The sequence below is a fragment of the Orycteropus afer genome, unplaced genomic scaffold (assembly GCF_000298275.1).
Source record: "Orycteropus afer afer isolate SDZICR_OR568_19922 unplaced genomic scaffold, OryAfe1.0 scaffold00214, whole genome shotgun sequence".
NCBI classification, from domain to species: domain Eukaryota; kingdom Metazoa; phylum Chordata; class Mammalia; order Tubulidentata; family Orycteropodidae; genus Orycteropus; species Orycteropus afer.
The window spans coordinates 3,587,129-3,598,953 of record NW_006921801.1 but is presented as its reverse complement, the minus strand read 5'-3'; the positions used below and the strand labels follow the sequence as shown (position 1 = coordinate 3,598,953).

Sequence of the window (11,825 nt, the reverse complement as noted above, 5' to 3'; positions counted from 1 at the left end):
GTGTGTGTGTGTGTGTATGTGTGTGTGTGTGTATACTGAGAGTTAAAAAGAAAATGAAAGGATAGTCACTGAACATATAGTCAAGGGTCCCTATGCCCTGTTTTTAAAATCAAGCTAGTGTTTTAATTGAAATTGGAATGAATGAGTCCTTGAGACTAACTGGCTATTCTGTGGTTCTGATGTGATTTTTAGCTCTCTGTTTAGACACTGGGATTTACCATGATCCGGAATTGGTGGTGCAGAGCTTTTTCTGTTATCTGTTGGAATCTGTGAATACTATAGCAGTCTGACAGCTGCCCTCCCCAGCTGTTCTTTTACTTTGTTTTCACTTCAACTTTCTCACTTATTTCCTCTAGGATTTGAGGAGAAAGTGAGTAGAAGAGAGAAATTTAACTTCCCCACTTTCCAGACTCATTCCTGTCCAGCAGCCTCACCACCTGACAGGGCTAATTGGCACCATGAAAGGATGATATTATTATTTGGTAGCTGTAATTACTTCATTGGCTTCTTTCAGTGATCTGTACCCAGTAGCAGTGCCAAGGGGTCGCTGAGAAAAGGGTAGTTAGTGGTGGTGGTGAAGGAGTAATTAATCTACTACAAGTTCTCTCAGTACCTCCTTCCCCAATAATTTACTCCCAAATAATAATCAATAAAATGTTTCATATCAACTGTGAATAAAAGTGATGTTACTAAAAGTTATTATTCTTACTGTTTGTTAACATACAGTCTAAGTAAAATTAGTGTGCTCTGTTGCTGTGCAAATGGCTTTAGGCCTAGTCTCCCGGCGCTCCCCTTTCTAGCAAGATTGCCAACCCTACACATTTTCCATGTAGAAATTCTAGTACCTCTGATGCCTGTAATAGATAGTCCATATGTGAAAAGTATATTGGATAGTTTCCATATTATAAAAAAAACCTTGGCAGACCATATTAGGCCCTGGCCTTAATATAAATGCCTTCTCTAGAAACCGTGGAATTCTCGAGTGGCACAAATGATTAAGTGCTTAGCTGCTAACTGAAAGCTTGGCAGTTCAAAACCACCCAGAGACTCCTGGAAAGAAAGCCTGGAATATGCTTCTGAAAAAATCGAGATGTGAAAACCCTATAAAGCACAGTTCTACTGTGACACGCACGGGTTGCCATGAGATGGAATTGATGCGACAGCAACTGCCTTGGTGGTTTTTTTTTTTTTTTTTTTTTTGGTGGAAGACCATGCTGTGATTACAATGGGTAACACTTCATGGGAAGTGGATTGTAGTTGATTCAGTGAGATCATGGAATAAATGGTAACTTCAGAGTAGAAGAGAGAGCCTTGGGCTAGGCAAGAGAAAAGAGCTCAAGTAATTAAGCTTTTATGAAACAATACAAAGGAGTTGATTATTGGGTTGGAGATTAGACCTTCCACTAATAGGATTAAAACTTAAAAAAGTGAAGCACTAAACAAAGAACTGGGTGTAAGATGTTTTATATTTTTTAAAAAATAAACCTGAAGAAAGAGTCTATTAAATGTAAGCTGCTTATTCCTCATAAGAGGAAAGAATATTTAGGGAATGAAGAGTAAAAATCAAAGAAAGCGGAATGTCTTGGCAAAACTTTAATGTTCATTTTAATCTTGAATGTGAAGTCTGCTGTATGCTTGACTTTAAACGAATGACCTTTCAGTGCCAGTGAAGTCAAATATCAAACAGTAGAGCCTTAAGTAACAAGAAAATGCCAGAAGTGAGTTGATCTGGTTCAACTTAGTAGAATTCTAGAGTAAACCTAGCTTGAAGAGAAATTCCTTTTGTTGTGGAAAATCCGTTTAACACGTATTAGTGTTCTTGCCTTAGAATAATGGAGTGAACATAATGAAATCTTGAATTTAGAATTGTAGAGCCATGGGGTAGCCACGGTTCAGCTCTTTATTGAACACACACTGTGAAAGGGCACTGTGCCACCTCCTGTGTCATCTTGAGAAGTAGGACACATCTGCTGCCCTCAAGGGGAACTGATGGCACAGGCAGTAAGTGCCACAGAAATGCCTGGTAGGGAGGTCCCAGTTAAAAGGAGCCAGGATGGCTGCCACCTGACAGAGTTGAAGAGACCTACAGGAGGAGGGGTGAGCAAATTCTAAATGGGAGAGAAGTTCCTCTGTTGTGTGCTGTCCAGTTAATTCTGACTTAAAGCGACCCTATAGGACAGAGTGGAACTGCCCCATACGCTTTCCTAGGTTGTAATCTCTGCTGACACACTTTGCCAAGTGTGGCAAAGTCCTTTTTCCTGGTGAGTGGTTGCTGGGTTCAAATCCTCGACCTTTCTGCTATTAGCATTTGAGCACTTAAGCATTACACCACAAGGGTTCCTCTGTTGTTGTTGTTGTTATTTGCCATCGAGTCGACCCCGACTCATGGCGACCCCTCCTTGGGTTTCCGAGGCAGTATCACTACGGAAGTAGGATTGCCCAACCTTCTTTCCGAGGAGTGGCTAGTGGGTTTGAACCTCCAGCCTTCTGGTTAGCCTGGGTTCAGTAATATCATCCATAGGTTCTTCCATAAAAGTATCACCAGATTACTTTTCTAATCAGAAGGAAGAAAAGGAGAGAAAGCGTGCTACATAAAGTAAGACAGAAAATGGAGACGTGATATTATAAGACCAGTAACTGGACTATTAAAATAAATCTGTTAAAACTAGTATACAGCTATAGTCCCTTCTTTATTAAAGAAGAAAAAAATCACAAAAGTTAAAAATAAAAAGCAAGGTAAAGCTCATTAAAGGGTACAGTGTAGGTCCTCTTGTTTTGAATGGCAACTCCATATATTAGAGTAGAACTTCTGCTTCTTTATGGAAGCAGAAGTCAGCCTTTCTAAAAGCACATATTAAAATATCTTAAAAGCAGCCACAGAGAAATAATCAATTACCTACAGAGTAATCACAATTAGGCTGACAACTGTTCCCCCAGCAGCAATATTGAAAGGCAGAAAACAGATAAATTTTGGTGTCAGCCTAGAATTCTATTCCCAACAAATACCTCTCAACAAATTATCTTTTAAAAATGAGGGCAAAATAAAGATGATGGTGATTTTTTTTTTTTTCCTCAATTGTGATCTGGGTGAAAGTTTACAGCACAAATTAGTTTTCCAATCAATATAGTTCATCTGCACTCTTTCGTGACATTGATCGCAATCTCCACAATGTAACAGTTCTCTTCCCAGTTTCTCCCTGTGGTTAGTTACCTTTCCTCTGTGTCCTCCTTCCCTGTGCATGCCTACCTTCAGAGCTTCTTCCCTGTGCAAATGCTGCTCTTCAGTCTCCCGTCTCCTGTGGTTGATTGTTCTAAGGGGTACCTGATGTAAATGTTCACATGATAGGCCTGTGTGTTGTTTGGTTGGAAGTCAAGGCAGTGAGTCCAATTCCGGGCCAAAGGGTGACTAGGGGCCATAGTTTCAGGGGTTTCGCCAGTCTCTATTGGACCAGTAAGCCTGGTCCTTTTTAGATTTTGAATTTTGTTTCACGTTTTTCTTCCACTCTTTCCACTATCTCCTACACTGATGCCTTATCTGAGTGGTAGCCGGGAGCCATCTAGTTCTGATCTCAGGGTCATGTAGGCTGAGGTTCTCATGGTCCACTTGTTGATTCCAAGCATCTTTGGTTTTCTTCATTCTTCTTTGCTCTGGGTGAGGAGAGACTAATTATTGCATCTTAGATGGTCAATCGCAAGCTTTTAAGACCCTAGTCACTACTCGTCAAAGTAGGATGTAGAACAATGTTTTTGTGTAGCATGTTATGCCAATTGAGCTTGGTGTCCCCTGCAACCATAGTCTTCATCCTGTGGGCCCAGTGACTCACTCCCTCAGGATGTTTGCCCTCTGCTCCCCTTTTTCTTTTTTTGCACTGTTCCTTCCCCTCCCACCCCTGCTAATCAACAAAGTTTCCTTCCATACTTTCCTTGACTTTTTTACAATAATGAACTAATACAATATTTGTCCTTCTGCAAGTGACTTATTTCACTCAGCATAATGTCCTCCAAGTTCATCTGTGTTTGAATTGTTTGTCTTTCTGATGTTGAAGTGTTGAAGTTTTCTATAAATTTTGGAGATAAGTTGCTTGTTGGATATATTGTCGCCAAGTACTTTTTATTTCGGTTCTCTTTTTACTCTTTTGGGGAAGTCTTTTGATAAACATAAGCATTTACTTTTTAGAAGGACCCGGTCATGTAGTTTATCTTCTGCTTTTTGTGCATTTTTGGTTACATTTGATAGTCTATTTATGCCATAAATGAGGGCCCCTAAATTTGTCCCTATTTTTTCCTTGAGGAATTTTAGAGTTTTACGTTTCACATTTAAGTCTTTGATCCATCTGGAGTTAGTTTCTGTGTGTGATGTGAGGTATGGATCTTGTTTCATTTTTCTGCAAATAGATATTCAGTTTTGCCAGCACCACTTGTTAAAGAGACCATCTCTTCTCCATTTAATGGGTTTCCACTCTGTCAAAGATCAGCTGTCTATAGGGTTGGATCTATTTCTGGATTCTCAGTTCTGTTCCACAGGTCTGTGTGTCTGTCTGTTGTTGTACCAGTACCAGGCTATTTTGACTGTTGTGGCTGTACAGTAGGTTTTGAGATCAGGGAGTGTGAGTCCTTCTACTTTGTTGTTGTTCCTTAGTAGTGCTTTGAAAGTAAAGCTTATTTTAAAAATAAATTCAGGAATCTATATTATTATCTTTAAAACTGAAAAGATACGATAAGTGCAATGCCTACTCCTGACTGGAAAAAGAAAAGTAGGCAGGTACTATGCTAATGGTAAAATATTAGAGCCATTCCTGTTAGTGTCTGGAGCAAAACTGGGATGTCCAGTATTACCACTGTTGTTTAATATTATATCTGAAATTCTACTTGAGAAAAGGAAATGAATATCAGAGCAAAGACATTATATGTATCTTTTGAATTGTCGTCATCTGCCTGCTTGCATAGTACAGGGGTGGTTCGGTGGTAGCATCCTCTCCTTCTGTGTGGGAGACCCAGGCTCGATTCCTAGCTAGTGCACCCCAAGTGCACTCACCACTTGTCTCTCAGTGGCAGCTTGTGGGTTGCTGTGATGCTAAACAAGTTTCAGTGGGCATCCAGATTGAGACTAAGAAGAAAGGCCTGGTGATCATCTTCCGAAAATCAGCCAGTAGCAACCCCATGGATCACAACAGTGCAATCCCATTGTGCATGGAATTGCCATGAGCTGGGGGCTGACTTGCTGGCAGCTAACAAGAACTACACTTGTATAACAAAGTAATCACCTGAAAAACTATCAGAAATAATGCACACAGAAATTGGACCCAACAATAAGTGTATCTGGTAACTAAGAGCTTGAAAACCATTCATTCTGCTTTTTGTTCATAATAATAATGATAATAATAGAACATAATTGTATTCTTTCAAAATGTTATTGCATACTGACAAAGGGCACAAAGAACACTCAGGATGGCTTTGCCTTCATGGAGCTCCTGGTTGAGTGGTACAGAGGGTGGCATACTTGTTACTGACTTCATTAGCTACAACAGGTATAAAGGAGCAATTTTCCAATTTATCTGAGGGGCAAAATGGAGGGAAGAAGCAGAAAATAATTCACAGAGGAGATGATCCCTAAATTGAGACCACATTCATGACTCCAAGGTCAAATTTTGAAGAAAATGCCCTCAACTCCCTGATAGAATAAAATTTACTAGTAAAAATGAATTGTCATGTTCAAATGAGTAATTTTTATGGCCATTTTTAATTTCACAACCAGTGTTAGAGATTCTGAAAGAGGAAAATTATCACATGACAGACTGTATTATAAGCTGAAATCAGGTGACTTATTTTGAGAGTTAATCATGCTGAGTACTTAGAAAACCTATCTTACAAAGAGATGTCTGAAGAAGTCTGTAATCAGTTTTAATCTGATTATTTTAATAGGTTTAGTTGGTGTAGGAGTTGAGGATGGTCTGCTGTTAGCAAAGTATTTTTCTTTTACTTTAAGCTTTGATTAAACTGTATGATTAATTAGAACATGGGACTTGATTTAAAAGTGATGACTTGGGAGCTTTAAGAATTTGTTACTTATTTCTAACTGTGTTTTGTCTAAGTGACTTTTACACTTGGAGACTTTTAAGAGAGCTTTTGGGACATAAGGCGGCACCACGAGGTGTGGAGGTTGTGGTCTCCTTCAGATCCTGTCTTATCTGTCTGTGTTCTTGTATCTACCTGTTGTTGTCCTATAAGCATTATTTCCCCACCCCCACCCCAAAATTACTTCAACAAAGTTTGTGTCTCATGACTTCAACAATTCCAACTTCAAACAATTTATGATGAACTAATATTATTCTTTCTTTTTCAGGATTGTAGAAATCTATAGTAGAAGATTACAAGGTAAACTTTTTAAAATATTTATTTTTCTTACAGCAAAGCATTTTCTTTTTCTTATAGAAAAAGTATTTTACTTTTCCTAGTACAAATATAATAATATGCTTTATAAAATTAAAAATGAGAATAAAAGAGTCTTCTATGTATCAAGTCCCCCAAATAAATCAGTTGGATTTGCACAATTCTCCATATTTTCTCTATGCATATGTCAACATTTAAAAATCAATTTTTATTATATTTAAACACAAATGGTCTTGAATTATACATATTAGATTATGCTTTCTTTTTTCTTTATTTTTTTCACTTAAAAAATCTTGAACATTTTTTTCACATTTATTAAACTACTTCATTCATTTTGATAGTTGTTCAGCATTCCATTGTATGGCTGTGCCTTGACTTGATTTAACCAATCCCTCTCCTGGATTTGGGGATGTTTTCAAGTAGGTATGATGCTGCAATTAACACTCTTGTCTGTATTCAAAGACAAGTTGTTTTATTCAGCACAGGAGCTGCATTATTTAGGTTAAGTAGTTGATTTTCAACATTGCTGAGTTCAGTTCAAAAATTGGACGTTAGCCCCTTAATCCTGTTTCGGGCTATTTATTTAATTATTTGCTCTGCTCTACCTCCAGGGTGGTGCTTGTTACCAATATTCTGTTGGTTTTATTGCACATGTAAGAAACAATTGCTGTTCTAATCCCTCCCCACAACTGATGCTGAGAAACCTTCAGCACCTGCACTGCATTGAATGCTAGAGGTGGGGACCCACACAGAAGCCTCCATGGCCCAGTCTGCAGACAGAGTAAACTGGTCAAAGCTGGTGGATCTTGGGTATTAAGTGTCACAAAAGTCTGCTTCTTAAGATTTCACATATTCTACAGACAAAAAAAAAAAAAAAAAAGATTGTTTTCAGGCATCTTTCTGTATCGGCAGGAGCGCTGGTTGCACAGTGCTTAAGCATTTGGCTGCTAACTGAAAGTGGGGCAGTTTGAATCCACCAGCTGCACCATGGGGGAAAGATGAGGCAATCTGCTTCTATAAAGATTACAGCATTGGAAACCATATGGGGCAGTTCTACTCTGTCCTGTAGATTCACTATGAGTCAGAATTGATGTGATGGGCCATGGGTTTGGTTTCTTTAGTTGTTGTAATTTGATCTGTGTTAGACTTTTACACTGAGCTCTTTGTCACATCCACAGTTCAGGAACGCCTTACAAAACAAATTGCTGTGGCCATCACAGAAGCCTTGCGACCTGCTGGAGTTGGAGTGGTGGTTGAAGCAACGTAAGTCCATACTTGTTTCTAGTAATGTCATACTGGTGCAGGAAAAATGATGTTTAGTGCTGCTCACTTTTTCTAGCAGAGGGTGATACTACACAATTGACAGTAGCATTGTTGGTTTCTACCTCTGAGCATAAGGTCCTTTTACCTTTCATTAATGGTGTGATGTAGGAGCTCTGGTGGCGTAGTGCCTAAGGCATTTGACTGCTAAGCAGAAGGCTGGTGGTTCAAATCCACCAGCCACTCCTCGGAAGGAAGATGGGGCAATCTACTTCTGTAGCGATAGTGCCTTGGAAACCCAAGGAAGCATTGCTATAAGTCGAAATTGACTCGGCAGCAGTGAGTTTGGTTTTTGGTTTGGTAATGGTGTGATGTAGAAACCAGAGTATAGGAGACTTTTGTAGGTGGGAAGGGGCATGTAAGGGTGTAGGGATTTTTAAGCTTAGGTGCAGTAGTTTGCACAACCAGTAGTGTTGTATGTCTTCTCTTGGTTTCTTCTTTTGCTCTTTACTGTTCCAAGCCATGTTATTATATTTTTTAATGTTAATTTAAAAATATTATAATTGTTTTTTCACACATTTAACAAACTAGAGATAGCTAAGAATTGGTACAAAAGGCAAGGGAAGAAACTTGTAAGCTAGAATGAATGACGAGAATTGCATACATCCTGTGGGCAGTGTTTTCATCCATTCTACCAGAGTGCTATGAGCTCTGTCTTGAGTATGTTATCTGACTTCACTCGGTTGCTGAAACTCACAGTGGCCACTATTATAGAGATTCTGCCTAGTGAGGCCAGCATGCTTGATTATTTCTCTTAGCACCTAAGTTAGCATTATACTGCCTTGGCCCTGTAGGTGGATCAAGTAAATTTCCTTTTACATACAAATTGTGTATCACTGTAGATACTTTAGGTATTCTGGTATCACAGTGGTTACATAACTCAGCTACTGACCAAAACCCTAATGACCACTCCATGGGAGAAAGATGAGGCAATTTGCTTCTGTAAAGATTACAGCCTTGGAAACCCTATGGGGCATTTCTACTCTGTCCTGTAAGGTCCTATGAGTCAGAATTGACTCGATGGCAGTGGTTTGGTTTTTTGTTTTTTGGTAGACACTTCATGTCACTTTCACCCAGGATGAAAATCCCATTTTTTCCCCTTCTGTTAGATGCATTAAGGACTGGACCACTGAAAAGAAGAAGACAAAGAAACTTTAAAAATAATTTCAGATCCAGTTTATCTAAGAAGTGATGTTTGGACACATTTGCTAACCTCAAAGTGAAATGAATGTTTTGGCCTACTTTTTATTTTAAAAACCAGACTAGCAATTGTGTACTCCTTAAACCACCTTTGTTGTCTTGTTTTTTAGACACATGTGTATGGTAATGCGAGGGGTACAGAAAATGAACAGCAAAACTGTGACCAGCACGATGCTGGGTGTGTTCCGGGAAGACCCAAAGACTCGGGAGGAGTTTCTAACTCTCATTAGGAGCTGAACTGCAGGCTGTGCTGTGTGCTTTGCAGATCCTACTGCTAGAGGCATTTTGTGTCTGGTACATTCCATTTTCAATTGTTACAAATGTGAACTTTATTCCTTGTCATTAATTTTGTATAAAACTTATTTATAACAGGTCAAATAAAAGTAATTTATAAAGGGGTGAGCCCTCTACTTTATTCTTGGCGCCTTTTAGTGGTGACACTAAAGTGAACTGCAGTAGTCCAAGTTCCATGCACAGAACCACTGCCATTCAAATAACCTGAGGGTGCTGGCAAGGGAGAAGAATTAACGTGTTTGATTGAAACAGTGGTGATTTGACTTATAGGCACAGGAGTGTTGGTTGTGGGAGAGCTAATACACTGTTTTTTCCTTCCCAAGCAAAAAAATGGTGGTGTAGTGCTGAGAGTCCAAATAATTTCTGTGCAGTGTGCATCATTGCTCTGTGAATTCAAGTCCAACAGGCTCCACTTCAGTCTTGTTTACTAAACCACCAGTGATGCTTTTTAAAAATATATATATTTAGTTTTAAATACCAAGCTGTAATGTTAGTCACCATGGAAAGTGGTGGGATATCTGTACTTTGGATTTTACTATGAGTTAAAAGGCACATTTCTACCTTCTATTCTTTTTTAGCCCAAGTACAGGAAATCAGTTCCTGGAGTTGTTTACGAGTGTATTCTCATGTCAACATACAGGGATTTAGATATTTAACTCTCTGTGCCTTGATGTGAATATCACACCATTTAGAGTGTAGGTACCTTTGTCTTTCTTTAAGAGACATTATTTTATAAGACTTAGTACTGACATTACCTGTAACTAGTCCTCATAGTTTTACCTTTAGAATTTCCTTGGTGTTTACTTTGTGTGTTCCATGTAGATGCCTTAAAACATTTTTTAAAAAATCTTATCAAATATTTTTCTAAGTATTTCCTGAAACCTTTGAGGGTATCCATCGTTTTTGGGTCTGCTGAGCCATGGCTTCCAGGAATACGAGAGAATGCAGAAGAAACTAATTGTAGACTGCATTTTGAGCACTGTCCATTGTTCTGTGAAAGCTATATTGTTAGTGTTTGTGAAAATATGTCAGGAAGCCTATGATACTGATTTTCCACATGGTCCCTGGGGATTTTGTCTTCAGTGTAATTGTACAGGTGGTATGTATTTTAGTCTAGAAAGCTGTTGCCTTATTTATGATTATCTTAACATTTCCTTCACTGGGGCAGTGTAGGTCAAATGAAAACAAAACAGAATAATCCCTGCAAAAATACAAACACAGTTATTCCATGAGGAAGTCTCTTATTTGGTTGCAAAGTACCCTTCAAATGTATTCCGTTACCTTAAGAAAAATTGATTTAACTTTGAAAGTTCTATAAGTCTTGTCTTTGCGACTTTGATGCCATTTGGCTTATGATGGGGCAAGATGGCAGAGGTGTTGGATTTTTGTTTTTAATTCTTCCCTACTTCTGATATTTCCTAGCCTTCTCTATATTTGGAATTTGTAGAGTGTTTGTTGATTTTGAGGTTTTTTTTTAAAAAAAGTATAACATGGTATACATGTTATCCTGTATAATAATTAGACATTTAGAGTAGAATTCTAAGCAGTCATCTCATGCTTAGTAAAAAAAGTATAAAAAGTGTGACTTAGAGAACCAAAGAAATTGTTAGTGATAAATTTATCTTCTGACATCATTTGTATCTCTTTTTAATGACTCTTTGTTCTGACATTCCCTTGATGTCTTCTCATAAAGAACTAATGTATTTGCTGTCTGTCCTCTTATTGGTAAATGCAGTCATTACCCTATCTATTTCACTGTGGTCTTTCATATCTATGGCCTTGAATTTTTTCTTTTCGGGGGGAGGGACTTTTAAGAACTTGATGTATTTAAATACACTGTTCAATTATATTGTTTGAATCTTATGTATGTATATGTACATCCCTGGAGTTGGTTCTGTTTAAATTATTAAAGTGCTATCACTTTGTTCTTGTGAAAGTTGTTTCTTTTTGAGCCATGAGTATACATATCTCAAGTACCCCAACTATTTTAATTTGATCCAGTTTTTGTAAAGATACCACTTTTATGGGCTTCTCACAGCCATCAGGCTATTAGAATATGCATCCTAGGGTCCATACAGATCAGTCTTGGACTCTGACAGTTTCTCTGCTATGGTCTGAGTGCTGGGAAGGGAAGATTTGAAAATGTGAGAAAGCTGAGTAGCCCTCACAATCCTGCTTGTGGGAAGCCTGTCATAGTACCTGCAGCCTCCTGGGGGCAGGTACTGCATTCTCTGTGGGAGCTGTTGGGGAAGGGAGGAGTATGCTGGAGCAGGGAGCCATTTAGTGCAGGGAGGAGTGGAGAAGGGTTTCTTTCTCCCACTAGGGAAGAGATCTGCATAGCAAAACCTCTAAGTAGGTGCAGTGGGTTTTGCTGCTGCTTTTCTGTCTCATACTAGTAACCTCATCCTTCTTTCTACGAGGAGGTCTTCTCCTGTTTTACCTTCCTGCATCGAGGCAGAGACCCTCTCTGGTCGTCAGCATGTCCATGTGCTGGGCCACTGGAGGGTCCTGCTGCTCCTTGGGCGATGCTGTGGACTGTTGTGTAGTCCATCTAATCACCCAATCAAGGAATGCTTACCAGCATGAGACATTCCTAAAACCACTCTTCATAGGTTTCTATA

General features: G+C 38.8%; 1 protein-coding gene across 1 annotated transcript in view; it reads left to right on the top strand.

Moving 5' to 3' along the window:
- Window positions 1-9,147, top strand: part of GCH1 (GTP cyclohydrolase 1) — a 74,414-nt gene extending 65,267 nt beyond the window's left edge. Inside the window, exons 4-6 of the mRNA XM_007948352.2 lie at window positions 6,344-6,375; window positions 7,569-7,653; window positions 9,021-9,147. Of these exons, the coding sequence (XP_007946543.1) occupies window positions 6,344-6,375; window positions 7,569-7,653; window positions 9,021-9,147 (244 nt within the window). The remainder of the gene's footprint in view (window positions 1-6,343; window positions 6,376-7,568; window positions 7,654-9,020) is intronic.
- The last annotated feature ends 2,678 nt before the right edge of the window (window positions 9,148-11,825 follow it).